The sequence below is a fragment of the Capra hircus genome, chromosome 25, assembly GCF_001704415.2.
Source record: "Capra hircus breed San Clemente chromosome 25, ASM170441v1, whole genome shotgun sequence".
Lineage (NCBI taxonomy): Eukaryota > Metazoa > Chordata > Mammalia > Artiodactyla > Bovidae > Capra > Capra hircus.
The window spans coordinates 26,585,814-26,612,119 of NC_030832.1; the positions used below are offsets into that span (position 1 = coordinate 26,585,814).

Below are 26,306 nucleotides of genomic sequence, written 5' to 3' on the forward strand. Positions count from 1 at the left end.
GAAAATCCCATGGACAGAGGAGCCTGGTAGGCTACAGTCCATGGGGTCGCAAAGAGTCAGACACGACTGAGCGATTTCACTTCTTCATGCTGCAGCTGAGAGTTTGCATGCCATAGCTAACACCTGGTGCAGCCAAATAAATAAATAAAAATTTAAAACAAACAAAAACTTGGACTGAAAAAAATTGAAAAAGAGGAAGAACTCTCTATTAGATGTCTGTCTCCCACACTATACTGAGATGTCTATCTCGGTATGCATGGTGCCTGATTTTCCACCACTGTGTTCCTGGCACCAAGTATTTAGTGACTGTAAATATTTCTTCAGTGAATGAACACATCTTCATAATAATGGCTATGGTTCTTAAAAACTTACAGGTCACAGGCCCTTTATCTATATCACTGAATCCATTCTTAGTATCCTTGCCAGGCTGGTGGTAATTATTTTCATCTTATTGATTAATGCTGGCAGCAACTATGGAGCAGTCACTGTGAATCCAACTCTCAGGGATAGTGTCAACATAGAACTCATGTTCAGGTTGAATAAAGAAAGATAAGGGGCTTTCCTGCTGGTCCAGTGGTTGAAAGTCCTCCTGCCAATGCAGGGGACATGTATGCGATCCCTCATCCAGCAGGATCCCACAGGGGCCGCACCCATGGAGTCCAAGCACTCTAGAGCCTGAGCTCTGTAACAGAAGAGGCCACTGTAATGAGAAGCCCATTCGTGGCAACTAGAGAAAGCCCTTAAGACCCAGCACAGCCAAAACCAAATAAATACAAAGAAAGATAGTAAGACAGCAAAACAGTGGAAACAGTGAGAGACTTTATTTTGGGGGCGCTCCAAAATCACTGATGTTGGTGACTTCAGCCATGAAATTAAAAGACGCTTGCTCCTTGGAAGAAAAGCTGTGACCAAACTAGACAGCATATTAAAAAGCAGAGACATTACTTTGCCTACAAAGGTCTATGTAGTCAAAGCTACGGTTTTTGCAGTAGTTATGTATGGATGTGAGAGTTGGATATAAAGAAAGCTGAGTGCTGAAGAGTTGATGCTTTTGAACTGTGGTGTTAGAGAAGACTCTTGAGAGTCCCTTGGACTGCAAGGAGATCAAACAATTCCATCCTAAAGGAAATCAGTCCTGGATATTCACTGGAAGAACTGATGCTGAAGCTGAAACTCCAATACTTTGGCCACCTGATTTGAAGAACTGACTCATTTGAAAAGACCCTGATGCTGGGAAAATTAAAGGCAGGAGGAGAAGGGGACGACCAAGGATGAGATGGCTGGATGGCATCACCGACTCGATGGACATGAGTTTGAGCAAGCTCCAGGAGTTGGTGATAGACAGGGAAGCCTGGAGTGCTACAGTCCATGGGGTCACAAAGAGTTGGACACAACTGAGCAACTGGATTGAAGCAGGATGTTTCAAGATTGTGATAGGTACTGTAAAGTAAATGAATAAAGAGATAATACAGGTTTAACTGGAAGAAGCCATGTTAAGGAAGCTTTTTAAGGAAGGCCTTTCTGAGATGCAGATTTTTTTTGTGGCCACACTGACCAGCTTTTGGGATCTCAGTTCCTCGACCAGAGGTTGGACTCAGGTCACAGATTGAAAGCCTGGAATCCTAACCACTAAGCCACCAGGGAACTCTCATGAGATGCCTTTTTTTTTTTTTAATTGAGATAAAATTCACTCAGAGATGACTTTTGAGCTGAGGCGTGAAAGATGAGAATCAGACAGTTATGGGAGGAGAGTAGACAAAAAGGATTATAGTCAGAGATAAGGTCAAGTGCAAAGGCCCAGAGATGGGGCAGGGATGGACATGGAGGAACAGGGGAAAAGGTCGATGTAATGAATGTGGGGAGTAAGGGAGAGAAAAGGCTGGAGAAGAAGGCAAGGCCTCACAGTTCCTCATAAGGAGTTTGAATTTTGGTCTTCAGACCAATGCGAAGTTGTGAAAGGCTTTAAGAAAGTGAAAGACGGGATCTGATACACATTTTTCAAAAAAAGAGTTAACTTGCTCTGTGGAAGAGGCATAGAAAAAGGAAAAAATGAATTCCAAGGGGATTCCCTGGCAGTCCAGTAGTAAGGGCTCTGTGCTTCCACTGCAGGGGATGTGGGTTCGATGCCTGGTCAGGGAACTAAGATCCCACGTGCCTTGAGACATGGTCAAAAAGAAATTAAACAGAACGAAGGAAAAGGGAAGAATCAAGGTTGATTCCTGGCTTTTAGCATGAGTCACTAGGTGGATGTGAGTGGCCTTCATTGAAGAGGCGAAGCCTGAGGAGAAACAGAAATCAAGAGCTGCCTCTTAGATGTGCTGAGTTGGATAACAGAATATCCACATTTGGGTCCCATGGAGTCTCAGGGGACACTCAGGGCATAAGTGGCTTCCCCGTCTGACTCTGAAGTGCATGCTCTTGGGAATTCCCTGGTGGTCCAGTGTTTAGGACTTGGTGCCCTCCCTGCTAGGGCCCCAGGGTCGACCCCTGGTGGGGGAACTAAAATCCCATAAACTGTGACGCAGCCCCTCAAAAAGTTCATGCTCCTTCTACCTTGCCTATGGGCAGATGCTGTGTGATTTTTTTCTCAGTCCTTTCATGAGCATCACTGCTTCTTGGGATTCAGCCCATTCTCCCTACTTCATCCCTCAGGCACAAGCAAACAGGACCTGACATCCTTCAACATGGAGCTGTCCTCCAGCGGAATTAGCGCAGACCTCAGCGAGGTGAGTGATGGGCCTGGGGCAACTGGCAGAGGAAAGTGGTGAGAATGAAGCTGATCCCGCTCGTCTGCCGCTCTTGGCAGGGCCATGGTGTTGTGGGGGCCGTTGGAGCCAAAGACTGGGCTGGGGGCTTTCTCGACCTGAAGGCAGACCTGCAGAGCAGCACATTTGTTGGGAATGAACAACTGACAGTAGAATCGAGGGAAGGATATTTGGGTAAGTATTTCTTTTTTTTCTGCTGGTTTCTTTCCGGTTTGGGGAACCAGAGAATCACTCACGTTGACTTTCAAAATCATAATGAAAGCAATGAAGCAACAGTATGAAGAAGTTCAGTTTAAATATGGTCATAATAGTCTCCATTTTTCTTTAACAGCCCCTTGTGTGTGGGTGCATGCTCACCATGTCTGACTCTTTGACCCCATGGATGGCAGCCCATCAGGCTGCTCTGTCCATGGGATTTCTCAGGCAAGAATACCAAAGGGGTTTGCCACTTCCTCCTCCAGGGGATCTTCCTGACCCAGAGATGGGATCTGAGTCTCCTGCATAGGCAGGCCGATCCTTTACCCCTGAACTACCACGGAAGCCCCAAGTATGGTCCTGACAGTCTTTATTTTTTCCTTAATAACCTCTCACCTAGGTATTAATCACATTTTTATTTTCTGTGTCTTATGATGCTTTGACATGTTATGGCCTCGCTAGTCCTGGAGAGACTGGCTCCTCCCAGGGCTAGTTAATTTCTACAGGTAGAAAACTGCTTGCCTGGGAGAACAAGGCCAACCAGCCAATCCAGAGCCTGCTCCCCGATCAGTTCTTTATCTAACTTTCATGCACCAGGCTAGTATCTGCCCTGACCTAAATCATCCCTGGCCCAGGTACTAGACAACTGAAGACCATCCCTATAGCTCAGAGCCTACCAATGTTATTCAAACCGCCCAGTCTTATGTGTGTGTGTGTGTGTGTGTCTAAGTTAGTCACTCAGATGTGTATGACTCTGCGACTCCATGGACTATAGCCTGCCAGGATCTCTGTCCATGGAATTCTCCAGGCAAGAATACTGGCGTGGGTTGCCATTTCCTCCTATAGGGGATCTTCCTGACCCAGGGATCAAACCCAAGTCTCCTGCATTGCAGGCAGATTCTTTACCTTCTGAGCCACCAGGGAAGCCCAACCTCTTTGTGTTGTCATTCAGTCATACCTATGAAATTAAAAAATGCTTACTGCTTGGAAAGAAAGTTATGACCAACCTAGATAGCATATTGAAAAGCAGAGACATTTCTTTGCCAACAAAGGTCCGTCTAGTCAAGGCTATGGTTTTTCCAGTGGTCATGTATGGATGTAAGAGTTGGACTGTGAAGAAAGCTGAGCGCCAAAGAATGGATGCTTTTGAACTGTGGTGTTGGAGAAGACTCTTGAGAGTCCCTTGGACTGCAAGGAAACCCAACTTGTCCATTCTGAAGGAGATCAACCCTGGGATTTCTTTAGAAGGACTGGTGCTGAAGCTAAAACTCCAGTACTTTGGCCACCTCATGAGAAGAGTTGGCTCATTGGAAAAGACTCTGATGCTGGAAGGGATTGGGGGCAGGAGGATAAGGGGACGACGGAGGATGAGATGGCTGGATGGCATCACTGACTCGATGGACATGAATCTGAGTGAACTCCAGGAGATGGTGATGGACAGGGAGGCCTGGAGTGCTGCGATTCATAGGGTCGCAAAGAGTCGGACACAACTGAGCAACTGAACTGAACTGAATTGATGCATTAAGTCCTGAATGCATTTTACTGTGGTGGCTTCTCTTGTTGCCGAGCCTGGGCTCTAGAGCACTCAGGCTCAGTAGTTGTGGTGCACAGGCTTAGCTGCCCCATGGTATGTAGGATCTTCCCTGACCAGGGATCGAACCCACGTCGCCTGCATTGGCAGGTGGATTCTTAACCACCGGACCACCAGGAAATACCAAGTACAGTTTAAAACAATCTAACTCATTAATAGGCGGACCAGCCCCTCCTCTGCAAGGTTTCTTCTTCTAGAATTGTCCAGGAACTCCAGGATTGATTCAGTCTCAAGAGTTCACCAGATGCCAAGCACAGAGGAAATGCGTTTGGTCAACTCACAACTGTTATTACTTCTTTCTGCCTCGTGATGTCTTGTCCTGCACAGTCCTGGGGATGCTGTTCATCCAAGGTGATGCCAGTCTCATGAACAGAGGGATCCTGGCCTTGCACTCAGGGTTATAGCCATTCTAGTTCATGTTCAACCAGTCTCAAGGCATAAACTGACTTCAAGAGCCCTGCAGTAGGACTGCTTCTGGGTCCTACCTCCTCACAGGTCTAGAACCAACAGCTCCCTCCCTTCCTCACATGTGACTCTTGCCTAGGAGTGGGCTCATTACACAAAGACTATTATTATTCAACTCTCAGAACACAAAGATCTTGTTAAATACTTTCCTCGGGGAAATTGGTGCTATTCATCACGCATCTACCCTTCTAAGGGGGACTGCCCCAAGTGATTTTTTTCATTTTCTTTTTTTGACAAGTATTTGGGACAAGTATTCTTTTTTTGTGAAGGCTTCCCCAGTGGCTCAGTGGTAAAGAATCTGCTTGCAATGCAGGAGCTACAGGAGATGCTGGTTCAATCCCTGATTCAGGAAGATCCCCTGGAGGTGGACATAGCAACCCACTCCAATATTATTGCCTGGAGAATCCCATGGACAGAGGAACTGGGTGGGCTACAGTCCACGGGCTGCAAAGAGTCAGACATGACTGAAGCGACTTTGCACACATGCATTCTTTTTTTGTGCAAGTATTATGCACCAGGCACTGTTCTAAGTGCATGACACCTATTAACTTCTTTGATCTCATTTTATCTTCCCAGCAACACTGTAAGCAGGTATTTTTATCATCTCTATTTTACAGATGAAGAAACTGAGGCCAGGAGACTGTTTATTTATTTATTTTGGCTGCGCTGAGTCTTCAACAGATCGAGGGCTTTCTCGAACTGTGGTGCCTGGGCTCTAGAGCACGTAAGCTCACTAGTTGCAGCAAATGGGTGGAGTTGCCCCTGGGCACTTAGTTCCCCGACCAGGGGTTGAACCCACATCCTCTGCACTGAAAGGCGGATTCTTAACCACTGGACCACCAGGAAAGTCCCAAGCCCAGGGGACTTTAAATAACTTGTCCAGGGTCACAGAGCTAGTGGGTGGAACCCAGGGTCTGTGGTTGGTAACCACTTCACTTACCCTACAGCATCTACACTGCTGCCTTCAAAGAGGTTTTTTGTGCTTCAGTATCCAGCTGGCTCTCCGCAGCTGTGGGTTCCATGTTTACGATCCAAGGTTGGGTGAAGCCACAGATTTGAAAGTCAGGGATATCAAGGGCCAATTGTAGGACTTTGAGCATCTGTGAATTTTGGTATTGGGGCAAGTCCTAGAACCAATCCACTGCGGATACCTAGGGACAACTGTACTGTAAAATAGTTGGCAAGGTGGCTCCCTAAATAAGAAGAAATAATGCCAAAGTTGAATCTCTAGTTAGGCACCCACCCCACAATACACACACACACCCCCACACACATAGATGTCTGTGTGTGTGTGTTTACATATATGTAGAAGTAAATATATTCTTGATTTCCTGCTACGCTACTGTCCTTCAGATCTTAGTTTATGTTTCACTAGCATGGTGCCAAGCATCTTACATCCACGATCTTATTTAATCCTGAAAACAACCCTGTAAGATTGGTACTATCTCTTTTTTTTTTTTTTTTTTAATGAGAAAACTGAGGCTCAGAAAAAAGAAAGTAATTTACTCAAGATTATACAGCCAGGAAGAAGTCACACTTGGATTAAAACCTAGTCTCTCTAATTTCAGAGATCAAGTTCTTAATCCCTGTGCTTCAGGAATATACATGAAGAAACCAGGAGAGTGGTTTGGCCTCTTCACCATTCCTCTCCTGGGCTATAGACTCTCAGACATCTCTTTGTCTCACTCACTTTGAATTGCTCTAAGCAAAGAAGGTCATGCAGGGAAGAGATAAACTGAGAGATCAGGAATGATATATGCACATTAAAGTGAAAGTGAAAGTGAAGTCCCTCAGTCGTATCTGACTCTTTGCGACCCGTGGACTGTAGCCCACCAAGCTTCTCCATCCATGGGATTCTCTAGGCAAGAATACTGGAGTGGGTTGCCATTTATTACTATATATAAAATAGAAGTATATATTGTATATAGCCCAGGGAACTCTACTGAATACTCTGTAATGGCCTACATGGGAAAAGAATCTAAAAAAGAGTGGATATATATATATGAATCAGTTTGCTATATATGTGAAACTAACACAACATTGTAAATCAACTATACTCCAATACAAATTAATTTTAAAAAATAAGCAAAGAAGGTCAAGTTGGGTTAGTGAGCCATCTTCAGAGCATTCCTATAAGCTGGCTCTTGGCTCTCACACAATCCCTGATCTAATTTCCTGCAGCACTTGCTCCAGCATTTTGTCAGTAGGAACAGAGGGCAGGAAACCTCGCCACAGAAGCTGTGAAGTATGAAGATAACCTCCGTGATACTTTGAAGCAGGAAATATTTTCATGTCACCTCCTTTTTTTTTTTTTTTCCTTGAGGTATGGTTGACTTATAATAATATATTAGTTTCAGATATACAAGATGGTGATTCAAGTTTTTATAGATTATGCTCCATTTATGGTTATTATAAAATATTGGCTATATTCTCTGTGCTGTACAGTCACTACTCTTTGTGTTTGTTGTTCAGTCGCTCAGTTGTGTCTGACTCTTTGGGACCCCATGGACTACAGCGTGCCAAGCTTCCCTGGCCTTCACCATCTCCTGGAGTTTGCTCGGACTCATGTCCTTTGAATCAGTGATGCCATCCAACCATCTCATTCTCTGTCATCCCAGCTCTTTATGTTTACATTTCAGTATTTTTATTAGGCTATGTCTCCAGGCTGATTGATTTGTATAATCTTTTTATTTCAATCTTTTCTATTAAATTTTTATGAAAAATTTTTCAAACTTTCGAGGAAAGTTAACAGTACAGTGAACACCCATATACTTTTCACCTTATCAGTTATTAACATTGGCCACTTTTGATTTATCTCTCTTTACGTATATATGTAAAGAATAATATACACAAATGTATACTATCAGTCAGCATTCTCCGGAGGAAACAAAGCCAACAGGATATATCTAGATCTGTATCTTTATAAAGATAAATAATTCTTTTTGTCTCTTTTCTCATCTGTCTATAAAGAGATTGGTTTTAAGAAACTGGAGACTTCCCTGGTGGTCCACCGGTTAAGAATCTGCCTGCCAGTGCAGTGGACACAAGTTCTAGCCCAGGTTCAGGAAGATTCCACATGCTGTGGGGTAGCCAAGCCCGTGCACCACAACCACTGAAGCCTTCTAGAGCCCGTGCTTGAAACAGACAAGTTACCACAGTGAGAAACCCTTGCACCACAACAGGAGAGTAGCCCCCACTTGCTGCAACTGAGACCCAGCTCAGCCAAAAATAAATATGTTTTTCTTAAAAAAAAAAAAGAAAGAAAGAAAGAAAGAAATTGGGTCATGCGGTGTGAGAACTGCCAAGTATGAAATCCATAGGGCAGGCTGGCAGTCTTGAGGTCTCTCTTGCCCTGTTTTTAATCTTCATGCAAACTTTGCCTTCTTCTTACTAATATATCACATTTTATTTCATTCTTTAAAAAGAAGGTAGTCTCCTTCACAGACCCTCAGGTGAACTGAATCTCGGGAAGATGTTTACCCTTTAGCCCGCGGCTGCTTTGTCTGCGCATGCGTTTTATCCACGGTTTGAGAAATACAGTTTTGGACCATGGCGCCAGGATTTGTACCCCTCGGAGCACATGGCTGCTCTTCTCAGGAGAAGGTCTTCTGATGATTTCAGTGCATCGTTCCTGCTAACCCAGCTTCCCAGGATCTCCACCACCTTTTCCCCTGGGGTGTACCTTCTTTCAGCAGCCCTTGTGTTCCTGACTCCAAGGCCCTCCCTCTCTCTCTCCTCAGGTTACACGGTGACCTGGCTGCCCTCCCGAGGGACCATGTCATTGCTGGCCACTGGAGCCCCCAGATACCAGCATGTCGGGCGGGTGCTGCTGTTCCAACAGCCAAAGAGAGGAGGACCCTGGAGCCAGATCCAGAAAATAGATGGGATCCAGGTGAGCGTGGCTGCAGTGGCATCAGTCGATGAGGGGCTGGCGTGATACTAATTATGCTCTCTGTCGTCTTCTGAACACTCATGCACCTGTTGTGTGGTGGCCCTATGCCAACCACTGTCACATTTGTTCCCCACAAAGCCTCTGGGGTGTTCTGTCATCCCCTCTTGCCAATTTAGGGGCTTCCCTGATGGCTGATCATCTAGTCCCATCACTTCATGGCAAATAGATGGGGAAACAATGGAAACAGCAAGAGACTTTTTTTGGGGGGTATGGGAGCTCCAAAATCACTGCAGATGGTGACTTCAGCAATGAAATTAAAAGACACTTGCTCCTGGGAAGAAAAGCTATGACCAAACTAGACAGCATATTAAAAAGCAGAGACATTACTTTGCCAACAAAAGTCCATCTAGTCTAAGCTATGGTTTTTCCAGTAGTCATATATAGATGTGAGAGTTGGACTATAAAGAAAGCTGAACACCAAAGAATTGATGCTTTTGAACTGTGGTCTTGGGGAAAACTCTTGAGAGTCCCTTGGACAGCAAGGAGATCCAACCAGTCAATCCTAAAGGAAATCAATCCTCAACATTCATTGGAAGGACTGATGCTGAAGCTGAAACTCCAATATTTTGGCCACCTGATGCACAGAACTGATTCACTGGAAAAGACCCTGATGCTGGGAAAAATTGAAGGCAGGAGGAGAAGGGAACGACAGAGGATGAGACGGTTGGATGGCATCACCAACTCAATGGACATGAGTTTGAGTGAGCTCCTGGAGTTGGTGATGGACAGGGAAGCCTGGCATGCTGCAGTCCATGGGGTGGCAGAGTCGGACATGATTGAGCAACTGAACTGAACTGGTGGCCCAGATGGTGAAGAATCTGCCTGCAATGCAGGAGACCCAGGTTCGATCCTTGAGTCGAGAAGATCCCTTGGAGAAGGTAATGGCTACCCACTCCGGTATCCTTGCCTGGGAAATCCCAGGACAGCAGAGCCTGGCAGACTACAGTTCATGGGGTGGCAAAGAGTCGGACACGACTGAGCGAATAACACTTTCACTTTCTTGCCAATTTAAGAACCCAATTTGGACTCTTTGGTGGTACAGTGGATTAGAATCCGTCTGTCAATGCGGGGGGACACAGGTTCGATCCCTGGTCCGGGAAGATCCCACATGCCGTGGAGCAACTAAGCCCACGGGCCACAACTAAACAAACAAACAAAAAGAACCCCGCTTGTCTAAATTCATATGGGCTCTAAGCTGGATTTTTACTTGGCCTCCTTCATCAATTGAAATTGATCAGAGGCCAGACAAGACACTCAGGCGTGGCTTTACTGGAGTCCTTGATGCAGCAGGGCAGATCAAGAACAACAGGTTCCCTTGTGGGCTTGCTCCCCAAGAGAGGGCAGACTTGTTCCTTCTGTGAGGTGAGGGTAGGGTTCCTTCTATGAGGGAGGGCTGACTTAGGTTGTTTGCCCACTCCTTAGGTGGTGTTGGGTGCCGGGGGCATGCGCATTACCCTGCTTTTGCTCCCAACCCCCTGTTTTTGCTCCAGGCTCTTCAAAAGCCGCAGTTAGGTTTTTTTGGTCTCTTTTTTTATCATTTATCCAGAATTTGACCTAACTGCAGGCACATACACAATTAAATTTAGTCTCACACAATTTCTTTGTATACAATACAAAGAGATGTGTGCAGGTCCAAGCATTGCAACGCTGCAGCCCAAGGTGTCGCAGGTCCTAGCTTGTCTCAGGATCCAGGACTTGCACCTTTATTTGAGGGCTTGGAGTAGGATGGATGTGGTGCAGCTGATGAGGAAGGAGGTGTGTGGCTCTGGATTTCTTCCTCAAACATTTTCCTCTCCTTGCAGGTTGGCTCTTATTTTGGTGGCGAGTTGTGTGGCGTTGACGTGGACAGAGATGGGGAGACAGAGCTGTTGCTGATTGCAGCCCCCCTGTACTATGGGGAGCAGAGAGGAGGCCGGGTGTTTATCTACCAGAAAATACAGGTGGGGACCAGAACACTAAGCACAGAACGTGAGAGAGACTCCCAGGCTTTCTCAGGTCTCAGTTATTCTGAAAGTTTCCTGTCTGACCCTGTGTTAATCAGACCTTTAGAACAATGGCAAACAATAGCTAGTATGCAGGGGTGGCTAAAATTGTGCCAGGCCCAGTGCCAAACTTTTTATATGTAGGATACCTCGTTTGAGTCTCATAATCACTTTCTGGGACACTATGAGCTTTATGAATGGAAATGTTGCAGCTCAGCATAGTTGGGCAACTTTCCAAAGGCACAAAGTCATACCGACAGCAAGGGTGGGGAGTTCCCTGGTGGTCCAGCAGTTAGACCTCTGCCAAATAAAAAAGCGGGAGCTGGAACTTGAGCCCAGGTTGATGTGACTACACTGTTCCAGTTCTGGAAAGGACCACACCCAGTATTTCTGTAGTGTTCTTCCTGTCCAGTGGAGAAGGAAATGGCACCCCACTCCAGTATTCATGGCCGGAGAATCCCATGGGCAGAGGAGCCTGGTGGGCTACGTGCCATGGGGTTGCAAAGAGTCGGACACGACTGAAGCGGGCACACACACTCCAGATCCAGTGCCTTACCCTGTGAAAGCTTACTGAGTGACTGAGGCGCAACCTGTCGCCTTGCTCCTTCCCAGCTGGGGTTCCAAATGGTCTCAGAGCTGCAGGGGGAGACCGGCTACCCCCTTGGACGATTTGGAGCCGCCATCGCTGCCCTGACAGACATCAATGGGGATGAGCTGACGGACGTGGCTGTGGGAGCCCCTCTGGAGGAGCAGGGGGCTGTGTATATCTTCAATGGGCAGCAAGGGGGGCTGAGCCCCCGGCCCAGTCAGGTGAGGATCCTGACCTGCCAATCAAAACCCATTCCCAGGCCCCTGGAAACTTTCAAACCCCTATCCTGCTCCCCAGTCCAGCTCTTCCCACCCTTCTGCCCATCCTCTCCACTAGCTTAGCATGAATTTCTCTCTTGGCTTCAGCGGATAGAAGGGACCCAGATGTTCTCAGGAATTCAATGGTTTGGACGCTCCATCCACGGGGTGAAGGACCTTGGCGGGGATGGCCTGGCAGATGTGGCTGTGGGGGCTGAGGGCCAGGTGATTGTGCTCAGGTAAGATGGGACTCCTGAGTCCTACCTGGGGTTAGTTGCAGCTCTCATCTTTTGAGCAGTTGTGGTGTAGTAGGCGTCATGCTAAATGCTATCGCCATCAGCACATTTGGTCTTCAGCCCAACCCTGTGAACCTGTTTCTCCTTCCATATCGGCTTCGTGTCTTACTCCAGATTACACAGCTGCTGTTCAGTGGCAGATTGGGGTTTGAACTGAAGTTTGACACCGGCTTCCCTGGTGGCTCAGTGGTAAAGAATGCGCTTGCCAATGCAAGAGACGTGGGTTTGATCCCTGGGTCGGGAAGATCCCCTGGAGAAGGAAACGGCAACCCACTCCAGTATTCTTGCCTGGGAAATCCCATGGACAGAGGAGCCTGGTGGGCTGCAGTCCATGGGGTCACAAAGAACTGGACACAACTTAGCAACTAAACAACAACTGTCTGACACTAAAACCTCCTACTGAAGCGTGTGGTAGCTTTAGAACCTGGTCATTCGAGTTCAAGTCAAAGACCGTTATTAACTTCTTGGGTCATCTTACCCCAGTCACTTAGCTGCTCTGGACCTCAAGGTTTTAGTCATCTTTGAAATTGGAATGGCATTTCCTGCCTGATGCATGTTTTAGAGTCACTGGAAGCCTCATGTCATGTCACATAGTGAATGACATCACGCTAAATACTTGATGCACCTACTGTCTTCAGTACTGAAACAGGCATTGACTGCAGGGTGTATGGGGTGGGGGGGAACATATAATAAAAAAGTAAAATAAATAGGTAACTATAACTGTGGTAAGTGCCACTAGGGACATGAACAGGGTTCTGTGAGAGAGAATAGCAGGGGAGAACTACGATAGGCTGGATGGCCAAGAAAGGCCTGTTTGAGGAGCTGGGACATGAAAGGTAAGAAAGAGCCAGGCTTGCAGAAATCTTGGATAAGAGCTTTCTATGTTGAAAGCCCAGGAGGTGCCAAGGCTATAAGGCAGGCAAAAGTATGACATGTCAAGACTTTTCTGGCAGTCCAGTGGTGAAGAATCCAAGCTTCCACTTCAAGGGATACAGGTTTGATCCCTGGTTGCGGAACTAAGATTCCACATGCCTTGAGGCCACAATGTAAAAATAAATAAGTCAGGCCAAGATATTTTAAAAATTACTATAAAAAGAAAAAGTATGATGGAACTGAAAGAGGGTAAGGAACTGAAAGAAAGAGGGTCAGCGTGGTAGGTGGTAAAACTGGAGAGGCAGGTGGTATGAAAAGACAGTGAAAAGTCTGGATTTTACTCTGAATATCATGGGGCATCCTTGCAAGATTACCGGCATTGAAGTAGTATAATATCTTAGTTCCCCTACCAGGGATCAAACCTGGGCCCTTGGCAGTGAAAGCTTGGTGCCCTAACCACTGAGCAACCAGGGATTTCCCTGACTTCTTTCTTTAGAAACTCACTCTTCTGTATGGAAAATAGGTCAGAAGGCTGGTAGGATGAATTATCATTATGGGGAGCCCTAATGAATGATCATTATTATTGTTGTTGCAAAGAGACAGTGACGATGAGGTCTGCAGTAGGGAAGGGAAGTCCTCTGGATTCTGCTGGAGCCCCAGGTCTGATTAGGGGTGGCAGCTGAGGCCAAGGGAGAGTGTTGGTTGTTTCCTGCCCTGCAGCTCCCGGCCTGTGGTAGACATCATCACAAGCGTGTCCTTCTCCCCGGCCGAGATCCCAGTACGTGAAGTCGAGTGCTCCTATTCCACCAGCAACCAGGAGAAGGAAGGCGTTAACATCACAGTCTGTTTCCAGGTCAAGTCTCTCATCTCCACCTTCCAAGGTCAGTGCTGTCCTCTGGGTGGCCCCCAATCCCAGCCTCTGGCCCCAGGATCTGCCACCACTCACGTCTTGCCTTTCCACCCTGCCCAGGGCACCTGGTTGCCAACCTCACTTACACTCTGCAGCTGGACGGCCATCGGACCCGAAGCCGAGGGTTGTTCCCAGGAGGGAAACACGAACTCAACGGGAACACAGCTGTCACCTCTGTCAAGTCCTGCTTTATGTTCTGGTTCCACTTCCCGGTGAGGAGCCAGCAAGGCTGCTTGGGGCAGGGGAGGGGTGGATGAGTTGACCACAGCGGGAGGCAGCCCCAGTGCCAGGCTCAGCTCCATCATTGTCCAGTGAGGGTCACAGGTCACCTTGATCTCCCAGTCCTACCATTTCCTCTTTGTACCATAGTAGTAACTATACCTTCAGCATGTTATCTTAGAGTCTTTAATCCATGTCCACAGGCATTTTTAACATGACTACAACTGTAAAATGCTTACCATTTTTCCCATACTCTATTCACACATTGTATATCAATGCTGCAGTCTAGCTTTCAGATTTATTGATTCTGGGGGGGGGAGCCATACCGAGCAGCATGTGGGATCTTAGTTCCCCAATCAATCAGGGATCAAGCTCTTACCCCCAGCATTGGAAGCTCAGAGTCTTAACCACTGGACTGCCAGAGAAATCCCCAGATTATTTTTAATGGCTACAGAATATGTAGTCTTATGGAATATTCAGGCATGGCAGTGTGTCACTATTTTCCAGGTATACATGGTCATTTATTATTAGCATCCATCCCCAAAAGAATTTTTTTAAGTTATTAGTTTAAATAACTGCTAAAATATCCAAATTCAGTTTGTTGACAACCATCCTGTGTGAAATAGGATTGATACTAGATTTTATCCTGGTCTCTTAAGTATTTCATAAGAAACTAAGTATAAAATTGGTGTGTAAGTTTGTTTTTAGTTTTTTATTAAGGGAACTTTTAGGCATACAAAAGTAGAAAAAATAGTTCAATGAAATCCCAAATATCCATCTCCTGGTTTCAACAATTATCAGCTGACAATCTTACTTCATTCAGAGCTTGTCTGTCTCATACTGCAAATCCCCACCATAGAATTTAGACATTTTAAACAGAAATTAGCCAGACAAGAGGCACTGTGACATCATAGAAAGACTTTAGGCTTGGGAGTTGGAAGGGTCTGGGTTCGCTCCCTAGTTCTGGTCCTTAGGGAAATGTGTCACCTTTTTATATTTCATTTTCCTTGTGTATAATTTGAGGATAATGATACCTACCTCTTCAAGTTGGGGGAAATGTTACCTAAGTATAATCTGAATGTCTCCAAAGTGTCAGGCACTGGTATTAATAATAACATAAAAGACCCAGACTCTGGACTTCCCTCGTGGTCCAGTGGTTAAGAATCACCCTTGAAGGCATATACCTTGAGGAAACCAAAATTGAAAGAGAAACATGTATCCCATTGTTCATTGCAGCACTATTTACAATAGCTAGAACATGGAAGCAGCCTAGATGCCCATCGACAGATGAATGGATAAAGAAGTTGTAGTACATATACACAATGGAATATTACTCAGCCACAAAAAAGGAACGCATGTCAGTTCTGATGAGGTGGATGAACCTAGAACCTATTATACAGAGTGAAGTGAGTCAGAAAGAGAAAGATAAATATCATATTCTAACACATATATACAGAATCTAGAAAAATGGTACTGAAGAATTTATTTACAGGGCAGCAGTGGAGAAACAGACATAGAAAATAGACTTATGGACATGGGGAGAGGGGAGGAGAGGGTGAGATGTATGGAAAGAGTAACAGGGAAACTTACACTACTGTATGTAAAACAGATAGCCAACGGGAATTTGCTGTATGGCTCAGGAAACTCAAACAGGGGCTCTGTATCAATCTAGAGGGGAGCGATGGGGTTGGGAGATAGGAGGGAGGTTCAAAAGGGAGGGGGATATATGTATACCTATGGCTGATTCATGTTGAGGGTTTGACAGAAAACAACAAAATTCTGTAAAGCAATTATCCTTGAATAAAAATTTTAAAAAAATAATAATAGAAATAAAGTACACAATTAAATAAATTTAAAAAAAAAAAGAATCCCCCTTGCAATGCAGGGGATGCAGATTCAAGCCCTGGTCCAGGAACTAGGATCCTACATGCCACAGCTAAAGAACCTGGGTGCCATGACTAAGACCCAAGGTGTCCAAATTAATTAATTTTTTAAAAAGACCAAGACCCACTCCTGTTCTCGAGGACCTAAGATATTCTGGTTATTCCAGAGTATTTTTTCTTTGTGCAAACTTTGATAGTTGTTGCCTAGACGAGTTTGACAAAGATCTGGGGGCTTCTGTTAGGACTCAGGGAGGAAAAGCACTGTGGTTGATGGCTGATACCTGCCTTGGAATTAGGGCTGAGGGATGAACACTGACAGAAAAGCAAGTCAGGCATTTCACAAACACCCGATGTGTAGTAAACATATTCCCATTAGTAAGTTCTCAGACAACTAGCTGCTGGAATTCCCTCATTTATAAAGTACGGACAAGGTGTGTCTTTCACTGGAAGTGTTGTAAAGGTTAAACTCTTGACAAAGGATGTATTCTTGTGGTCCTCAGATATGCATTCAAGATCTCATCTCTCCCATCAACGTCTCCCTAAGTTATTCTCTCTGGGAGGAAGAAGGGACACCGAGGGACCCAAGGGCGGTAAGAACAGATGAGTTGGGGGAATTGATAGTAAACAGGGGAGAATAGAAATTCGATTTGGCAGGATTGTATTATATTGGATTCAAGCAGTAGAAATGAAATATGCTTACTTAAGCAGGAAGGAGTCTATGGGAGTTTTGTACTTAAAAGACATTTGGAAAACTGGGGTTGGAAAGATGGGGGACCAGAGTGGGTAGAGTCTCTAGGGGCTCTCAATAGGAAGAAACAACGGATGGACTGCCCAGGGCATGGCCCCTTCTGTGAATCTTCTCCCAGTCCCTCAGCACATCAGCTTCAGATTTCATTAGGCTTCTCTTGCCCAGTTGTATCTGACTCTGCAATGCTATGGACTGTATAGCCTGCCAGGCTCCTTTGTCCATGGGATTTCCCAGGCCAGAATATTGAAGTGGGTTGCCATTTCCTCTTCCAGGGGATCTTCGCGGCCCAGGGATTAAACCTGCGTCTCTTGCATTGGCAGGCAAATTCTTTACCCCTGGGCCACCTGGGAAGCCTCATTAGGCTTCCAACAGGAGGCAAATGTCTGAGAGAAGCAAATTCCAGGGAGAGAACACCAGAAGGCCTAGGACCATCCCTTATCTGTGGAAGAACAGGGCACCTTGATCAGCCTTGCCAAAGGATACTCCACTGAGGGGGCAGGTAGTTCCCGCAGAGCCTCACTGGGGTGCCCTTGTTATGGAAAAGAAGAGGAAAACGCTGTCTATCTTTGTCTACCTGATCACATGCTCCCTGCCCAGCGCCAAAAGCCTGGTTTCCTCTTCTCAAATCCTTGACACTCAGCCGCTGGTTTAGCTTCTGTTGGAAGGGAGCAGGGTCTGATGGAAGGAACCTGGGCCTGGAAGCCTGAAGATGAGGATTTTTTTTTTTTAAGGAATATTCTTGGTTGATTACAGACCCAGCCAAAGCTGTTTATTGTTTTATTTATGGCTGTGCTGGGTCTTTGCCACTGCACAGGCTTCGCTCCAATTGCAGCGAGTGGGGGCTACTCTCTAGCTGTGGTGCTCACGCTTCTCTTTGCACTGGCTTCTCTTACTGCAGAGCATGGGCTCCAGGGCGCAGGCGCGTGGCCTCAGCAATTGTGACTCCCAAGCTCTAGAGCATAGGTTCAATAGTTGTGGCTTAGTTGCTCCCAAGCCTGGGCGATCTTCCTGGACCAGGGACCGAACCCCTGTCTCCTGCACTGGCTGCAGATTCTTCACCACTGAGCCACCAGCCAAGACCCCTGGATTTTTTTTCCCCCGCCCCGGCACAAGCAGGTTCTGTCTTACTCCGGGACTGTCTCTGCTCTGAAGTGAGTCCCAGCACTGTGGGCCCCTTCAGAACTGGAGCATGGTGACTGCTAAGCATGGCGACTCTCTTGTGGCTTTTGCCAGTGCCCCACTCCCCAACCTGCCACGCACTCAGGATGCATAGGGACAACCAGCAGTTTCTCCCCCTGGTACTAATTAAAAGAAAAGGCAAACTGTGTGGGGCGGCAACTCAGGGTTAAAAAGAGACCTGAGGTCACAGTTGTCAAAAAGGCTTCCTGGGGGAACTGTCATTGGTTCTGGATCTCACAGAATGAGTGGACTTTGTGGGGAGGAGAGGCGTGGTTTTAATTTTGGAGACAATGAGAAGGTGGGCTTAGCTTCTGTCAGGACAACTGAGCAAGACAGAGGCCCTGGATGCCCCTTTGGGAGCTGACTGTAGTTTCTGGTGGGTGGTGGGAATAATTTGTGTGTGAATGTTGAGGGTAGGCGAAAGCACTCAGCAGAGAATGCCAGGACCCCTGCCTTTAAGGAAGAGTCAGAGGCTGCTTGGCAGGTGGCTTAGAAGTCGAGGAGGCTGGAGTCTTCTCTAGAACATGCAGATGATCACCCATAAAATATTTCTGTGACCCCCGTTACCCTCCACTGCCTAATATGAATTGTCAGGCCAGGGGGATTTGGACCCTGCATCTGGACACCTCCTGACAGGTGGCACCCCAGCCAGTCTGAGCACCTCTCTGCTCCTTACACCTTATGCAGGCAGTCTCTCTTGCCTTGGTCTCAGTGTAAACTGTTCTTTCTTCCTCTCTCTCCATCCTCTTCACCTGGCTCCCTCCTCCTCATCCTTTATATTTCAGTTGTGATGCCATCCCTTCAGGAAGCTTCCCTGATCTCCAAGCATGGGAGAGTCCCCTTCTACACCCTTTAAACACATCCTGTATTGTCCCACTCTCACGCTTGAGGGTGCCTGGCCCTTTCTCTCACCAGATTGGGAGGAAGGGCAGGGTGTCTGTTTTGTTCTCTGGTGTGGGGGGGTCTGAGGGCTTCCCAGGTGGCCAATGGAGGAGACATAAGAGACTCAGATTTGATCCCTGGGTTGGGAAGATCTCCTGAAGGATGAAATAGCAACCCACTCCAGTATTCGTGCCTGGAGAATCCCATGGACAGAGGAGCTTGGGGGGCTACGGTTCACAGGGTCACAGAGAGTCGGACATGACTGAAGGGACTGAGCATGCATGCACATGGGAGTCTGGTCCAGAGCAGAAATTCTAGAAACATTGAAAAAACTGGCCTTGATCTAATAAGAGCTGGAGAGCTATTCTAGAAGGGAAGTGGGACTCACACGAAAGAACCACAGGAAGAGCTATTCCCCAGCAGAAGAGCCTAGAGGCTGTGCAGCCAGGTGTTCCTGCGAGCAGAGAAGTTGGGCTGGGGGAAGCTAGGCGAATGCATGGTCAAGGCCCAGATCTCCTGGCCAGGATGGGAAGTGGACACACGTGCTGAGCCTCCCTCGAGGAGCTGCCTCCAGAGGAGGGCAGCACAGACAGCCTCAGGCTGAGTTGGGAGATGGGGCCCACACTGGGAAGGCTTTGGCTCCTGGGAGGGATGCAACCACACCCCACCCCCCAGCTAAGCCCCTGCTCTGAGCCCTCCAGCTCTGCTGCCTCAACCACCTACTCCTGTCTCCCCCTCCTCCGTGCTCAGCAGGGCAGGGACATCCCGCCCATCCTGAAACCCTCACCACACTTGGAGACCAAGGAGGTAAGAGGGGCAGAGGGGCAGACAGAGCGGTGGGGGCCAGCCCTCCTGGGTGTGGGGACCTGAGCCTCCAGGTCCTTTCTTCTTGGCCTTTCAGATTCCTTTTGAGAAGAACTGCGGAGAGGACAAGACTTGTGAGGCAGACCTGAAGCTGGCCTTCTCCGACATGAGGTCTGTAAGGCTTCCCACCCCCGGGCCCTCCTGTTTCACCCAATGTTTTCCCGAGGCAGCTCCTGGCTATAGAAGGAACACAGGGTGGATTTCCCTGGTGGTCCAGTGGTTAAGAATCTGGGTTCAATCCCTGGTCAGGGAACTAAGATCCCTCGTGCCTCAGGGCAACTAAGCCCGCATGCCACAATCAAGACCTGAAGCAGCCAAAAATAAATAAATATATAAGTACTTTTTACAAGAAAAGAAAGAAGTAGTATTTGTATGTCATGACAGTCAGAAGACCCCCATGGACACTGACTCTTATTTGTCATCTGGGCCTTAGATTCCTCCTCTGAGAAATGCTGGTTCATTGCAGCCCTCCTATCAGGAACAGAGGAGATGGCAAAACTTAAAGCCTGTGCATAGGAGCATATTTTGCTATGTTTCTTTTTTCTGGCCTACCAGATCCCTCAGTTGTGAAAACCTCCACCTCTGATCCTGTTTCTTTCATGGACTCCCATAACTTTGCCCTGATTTCCCCTCAGATCCAAAATCCTGCATCTGACCCCCTCCGCCAGCCTCTCTGTGAGGCTGACACTGAGGAACACAGCAGAAGATGCTTACTGGGTCCAGGTCACCCTGAGCTTCCCCCAGGGACTCTCATTCCGCAAAGTGGAGGCGCTCAAGGTGAGTGAGAGGGCAGGGCCTGCCCACAGACCAGGCGCCAGGCTAGTCCTGCAGCATCTGCTGCCTCCTGGAGCCCCAGGCGGCCAGGACAGCCTGAAGATGTGGGTGGAAGTCTTCAGATCACGTCTGGGTTCTCAGCCTGATGGCCTGTTTTGTTTTTTTTTTTAATTCCAGTTTTATTGAGATATAATTGACAGAAAGCACTGTATAAGTGGAAGGTGTACAACAAGAAAAAAGTACACTCACAGTTCATGCCACCATCCCCACTATCTATCTGAAAAAGTTTCCAGAACTTTCCAAAAAAAGTTCTGTACCCACAAGCAATAACTCCCATTCCCCACTCTCTGCCACTGGTAACCTTTAATCTATTTTCTGTCTCAATGAATTGGCCATCTCTAGATATTTTGTATACCTTGAGTCATATAATGTTTGTCCTTTTGTGTTTTGTATCACTTAGCATACTGTTCTTCACCTTTGCCTAATGTTTTTGAGGTTCATCCCTGGGGTAGCATATGAATTTCATTCCTGTTTAAGGCTAATATTTTATCACAAGGATATAGCACATTTTGCTGACCTGTTCATCTGTTGATGGACCCTTGAGTTATTCTTATACAGCAACGTTCACTGCTTCTTTTTGAAAATTGTTATTAATTTTTTTAATGGCTGCATTGGGTCTTTGTTGGTGTGCGCGGGTTTTTCTCTAGTTGCGGTGAGCAGGCACTCTTCGTGGCAGTGCACAGGCTTCTCATTGCGCTGGCTTCTCTTGTTGCGGAGCACTGGCTCTAGGGCGTGCGGGCTTCAGTAGTTGTGGTGCGTGGGCTTAGTTTCTCCTTCACATGTGGAATCTTCCTGGACCAGGGTTGGAACCCGTGTCCCCTGCATTGGCAGGCAGGTTCTTTTTTTTTTTTTTTTTTTCATGTGAGCAATTTTCTGATTTATAAAAAGATGCAGCAAATTTTAAAATGACACAAAATATAATTTTAAAAACAACATTGAAAAGTGAATATATTTAACTATACTCAGCTCATTATAGAGCAAGTGGGTGAGTGCAATAGTAATTCACACTATAGCATGTTTAATGAACTTGCAAAAGAGAAAACGGGTCAAAGGAAGGTGGAGAAATTTTCTCTTCTCATTAGAACCGAGGGGCTCCGTAATCATCTGGCATCCGCTCAATGTTGTACCTATGGTTAGAAATGTACATGATGGGAACTCCAGGGATCTTCCGGATTCTTCGTTTAAGGTCCTGGTCAACTGTGGCCACAATGTAACACTTGTGCTGAGTTACTCTTTGTACTAAGCAGTCATCTGCATAGGTTCCTTTGTGTGTACACGGTAATCATTCAAATCTTGGATCCTTGGCAATCCTTAAAGCCGCTCTATACTTCTGCCCCAATTTCTCAGTTTCAGCCATTACACAGTCAGTTATACAAGGGATACACTTGGCATACAGACAGTCCATCATTGACTGTACTAAGTCCAGTTTGGCCTTAATGGAAAAGTTGATAAAGTTGGTATCGACCAGGATGTGGTAAGGTGGGCCCAGCTGTGTGTTATATTGGAAAAATAAGCAGGAAGGGTGTTGGGGGACTTCTCTTTCCTTGAGTGCACTAGGATCTTTCTTTTCTTTCTTTTTTGGTTTTAATCTATCCTTTTCTTTAAGCCTCTGATCTCTGAGACTAAGCATTCGCTTCATGGTCGCATACTTCCGTGTTTTCTTTTGCTTCCCCATGTTCACGCCGCGCTCTTGTTTCTTCCGGAATCTCCGGCCGCGCGGCTCGTTTTGCCGGCAGGCAGGTTCTTAACCACTGGACCACTATGGAAGTTCTGAGTGCTCCCTTAAGGGACACATAGTAGAGCAATTAAGAACTTGAGATCTGGAGTTAAACAGACCTGTGTTCAAGTTCCTACCAGATTCCTGCCAAGGTTACCTAATTATGAGACTGCGGGCAAGTCACTCGACTTGCCTGAACCCTTATTTCCTGTCCAATTTTCTTCCCAATCTAAGCTGAAACCTGTCCCTTCCGGATAGTCATGAAGATAAAGGGTTTTGTTCTGCTTAGCCCAGGATCAAATACATTTTGGAAATGGTTGCTGAATGTGTGAATGAAGCATTTTAACTCTCCTGTGATTGTACCTCAATTCACTGAACCATGCTTCTCTTTGGCTTGTTGGATCGCTTCCAGTTTTTCCCTAGGATAAATAGTATTGCAGTGAACATCTTTGTTTTTTAAGTACTTTAAAACAAAAAATATTCCTGTACCTTTATTTTTTTTCCCAAACTTTAAACTTTTTATTTTGTATTGGGGTTTAGCCTATGAAAAACATTGTGGCAGTTTCAGGTGAACAGTGAAGGGACTCAGTCATAGATATACAAACATCTTTTTTAAAACTTTATTCATTTATTTGGCTACACTGGATCTTCTTTGCTGTGTGTGGACTTCCTCTAGTTGCGGCAAGCAGGGGCTACTCTGTAGTTGCAGCGCTCGGGCTTCCCACTGCGATGACTTCTCTTGCTGGGAAGCCCAGGCTCTAGGGTGCATGGGCTTCAGGAGTTGAGATGTGGGCTCTAGAGCACCAGCTCGGTAGTTGCCGCGCACAGGCTTTGTTTGCCCCCCTCAAGTGGGATCTTCCCAGACCAGGGATGGAACCCACGTCTCCAGCACTGGCAGGAGGATTCTTAAATGCTGGACCACAGGGAAGTCATTACAGTGAACATCTTTGTACTGAATCCCTGATTCTTTGGCCCGACCGTTCTCTACACGGGCCCTGGCAGGGAGGAAGTGGGCCCTGAGAGGTTAGTGGCCTTTGGGGAACCCTTAGCTTTGCCCACTAAAAAGCTCCTTCTCTTGCGTCTCACCCCCAGCCCCACAGCCATGTACCTGTGGGCTGTGAGGAGCTTCCTGAGGAGGCCATACTGCAGAGCAGGGCCCTCTCCTGCAACGTGAGCTCTCCCATCTTCGGAGCAGACAGCATGGTGAGTGCCTCCAGCCCCCAGGAGCCCAGTGGCCAGGGGCTGTAAGCTCAGGAGGGGAGGGAGGGAGCTCCTGGCTCTGGGGAAGAGGAAGGTGATTGACAAGGCCAGGTGTACCCCACTCCCTACCCCCAAGAGAGTGTGTGCAGAGGTGTCCTGTCTCATGTTCAAGAAGCTGGACTTTGGAATCAGAGAAACCCAGGGCTGGGTCATACATACTGTGACCGTACACACGCGTCTTAATCACTCGGAACCTCGGTATCCTCGTCTCTACAGTGGGGATGAAGCACCTAGCCCAGGGAGGTTCCTATGACTATGGCAGTGGGGCCACGGGGCTGTGAGGGCCCAAGGCAGTCCCCCGAGGCCCAGGCCCCTTCCTTCTTCATACCCCTCTCTTCTCCTGCCAGGTTGATATCCAGGTGATGTTTAATACGCTGCAGAAAGGCTCCTGGGGGGATTTGATCAAGCTGCACGCCAATGTGAGCTGGTGAGCAGACCCCCACCCGCGTCTCCACCCGCCCTTGGCCTCAGACAGTCTCACAGTCCTGGCCAAGCTGTCTCCTAACACTGCCCTCTATCCTGCCCCCTGCAGCGACAATGAGAACTCAAGCCTCCTGGAGGACAACTCGGCCACCGCCAGCATCCCTGTCATGTACCCCATCAACATCCTCACCAAGGAGTGAGTCCTGAGCAGCCACCCCACCTTCTCCTCCTGCCTCGGCCTCCCCACACAGGGCCCCAGCCTTCCTCCCAAGGCTGCCCCTCCCCCCACGCACTAGAGGCCCAGGGGCGATAAGAACTGATTCCAGCCACAACCCCAGCAGATTTCAGTACTCTGTAGAATAAAGGCCCTCGGAGAGTTCTGAGTCTGAGTCAGATGGAAACTTACTGACCTGGTGTCGCCTTCTGCACCAGCTGCGATGCACAGCTGGGGACTTTCCTGGGAGCTTTTAATACCTCGTGGGGCAGCCATTTGCCTCTGTCCCATTTACTTATGAACCATGAGGCCCAGAGAAGGGAAGAACTTGCCCAGAGGGGACAACTACGAAGCACTGACCCCAAGATCTGAACTTGAGTCTGTCTGACTTCAAACCCCAGCCAAGCTCTTTACTACTTCCAGCTGTGCTAGACTCCCTCTTCCCCGGGGCCAGCAGAGCTAGAAGAGATAGAAAAGTTTTCACCATGACCCTTGCCCACGGAGATTTTATGGTCAGGTAGGAGAGCCCAAACTCATGTACACACAGAGGAAATGAGTCTCAGAATGTTGTGGTAGGAAGGACCCATAGGGCTCACTTGTTGGATTTTCTTGTTTACCAAAAGGGGAGGAAGCCAGAAAAAGGAAGTGGCATTTTTAAGTCATCTGAATGAGATAAGGATGAGGATGGTGTCTGAGCCGGCGTCCCTGGTGCTTTTGAACATAAATGCCACACACAATGATGTTTTCTGAGGCGTGATATGGAATTAGAGTCAGGAAAGATGATGTGGATTGGAGGACACTTGGAAGGAAGGGTTGGTGGGAAACAGGGGCTTGAACTGGGGTCTGGAGGATGGGGGTGGAAGTGGTTCAGATATAGGCCAGGAAGGAAGGCATCTGTGGTTATCAGAGAGACAAGTGGAGGGGGCAACATGGAGGCAGCAAACAGTGGGGCCGATCCGGGGAGCAAGGAGTGGGCAGGCCCAGAGGTGGCAGGTGTGAGCGGGGAGCAGTCAGCAGGTAGACCAGGAAACAAGCAGGTCTGGCTGTGGGGGAACACTGGACCTGACTCATTGTGGGCACCAGGGAACCACTGATGGATTCAAAGGAAATGCATGACAAGATTAGGAAGGTCATTAGAAGGATGGAGTGGGGAGTGGTCCAGAGGCTGGTGTAGTTCTCTAGGAGATGAGCAGTAGGGTCCAAAGGACAATGGAGGCCCCAGTGAGGTGGTGTCTAGTGGGGAGAACACAGCTCCAAAGGCCACCCCTCTGTGATCCAGCCCTGGTCCCCCACTGCCGGACTCTGAGTAAGACCGACCCCTTCTGTGAGCCTGAATTTCCAAAGGGCAACAGCAGAGCAGCGTCGGGATGATGTGAGACCGAACCTGCGCCATTTCTAGAACAGTGGTTGGCAACTCCAAGGCTTCCCCTAGCCCTGGGCCCCCCGCGTGACTGGTTTGCTGTCTTCTCCATCATCTCCAGCTGCTCCTCTCTCTCCACAGCCAGGAAAACTCCACACTGTATATCAACTTCACCCCCAAGAGTCCCAAGATCCACCATGTCAAGCACATCTACCAGGTATGAACCTCAATGTGAAAGAGTCCTTAGAAGTGCCAGGCGCAGCCCCATCCTAAGAACTAAGTATGCAGCAGAGACCAACTAGATCCTGTCCCTAAAGGACCCCAGCCCTCCACCTTCTGTGATCCTTTCCTGAGACGCTCCCAGTGGCAGCATACTCATCGGCTCCTTTCCAGACCTGGATAAATTATTTCTGGAATCACAGAACTCAAGAACTCAGAATCTAGAGCCCAGTACTCTAAGAAAGAACCTAGTTTTTTGAGTTTTGTTTTTATATTTAAAATTTTTTTTGATATGGACCATTTTTAGTCTTTATTGAATTTGTGACTATATGGCTTCTGTTTTTCGTTTTGGCTTTTTGGCCCTGAGGCATGTGGGATCTTAACTCCCTGACCTGGGATCAACCCGCACCCCTTACATTGGAAGGCAAAGTCTTAACCACTGAACCACCAGGGAAGTCACTGATTTGTGGTTTTTGTATTTATTTTACTGAAGTATGATTGATATGTGCTTCCCAGGTGGCACTAGTGGTAAAGAACCCACCTGCCAATGCAGGAGACTACAAGAGATGCAGGTTAGATCCCTGGGTTGGGAAGACCCCCTAGAGGAGGGCATGGCAACCCACTCCAGT

At 47.4% G+C, this 26,306-nt stretch overlaps 1 protein-coding gene and 1 pseudogene across 3 annotated transcripts in view; one reads left to right on the forward strand and one right to left on the reverse strand.

The window, feature by feature from the left end:
• ITGAL (integrin subunit alpha L) overlaps window positions 1–26,306 on the forward strand; it is a 43,560-nt gene that overhangs the window by 12,186 nt on the left and 5,068 nt on the right. Inside the window, exons 10-25 of one of the 2 annotated variants that reach the window (XM_005697706.3) lie at window positions 2,653–2,726; window positions 2,807–2,939; window positions 8,757–8,908; window positions 10,771–10,908; window positions 11,563–11,760; window positions 11,905–12,035; window positions 13,686–13,846; window positions 13,936–14,087; window positions 16,478–16,567; window positions 19,540–19,593; window positions 19,688–19,761; window positions 20,286–20,427; window positions 23,294–23,404; window positions 23,809–23,888; window positions 23,994–24,080; window positions 25,600–25,675. In XM_005697706.3, the coding sequence (XP_005697763.1) occupies window positions 2,653–2,726; window positions 2,807–2,939; window positions 8,757–8,908; window positions 10,771–10,908; window positions 11,563–11,760; window positions 11,905–12,035; window positions 13,686–13,846; window positions 13,936–14,087; window positions 16,478–16,567; window positions 19,540–19,593; window positions 19,688–19,761; window positions 20,286–20,427; window positions 23,294–23,404; window positions 23,809–23,888; window positions 23,994–24,080; window positions 25,600–25,675 (1,853 nt within the window). 2 annotated transcript variants of the gene reach the window in all.
• LOC102171833 lies at window positions 21,406–22,214 on the reverse strand (annotated as a pseudogene). Its single transcript, XR_001297301.2, has one exon. The product of XR_001297301.2 is annotated as an rRNA-processing protein FCF1 homolog pseudogene (transcript).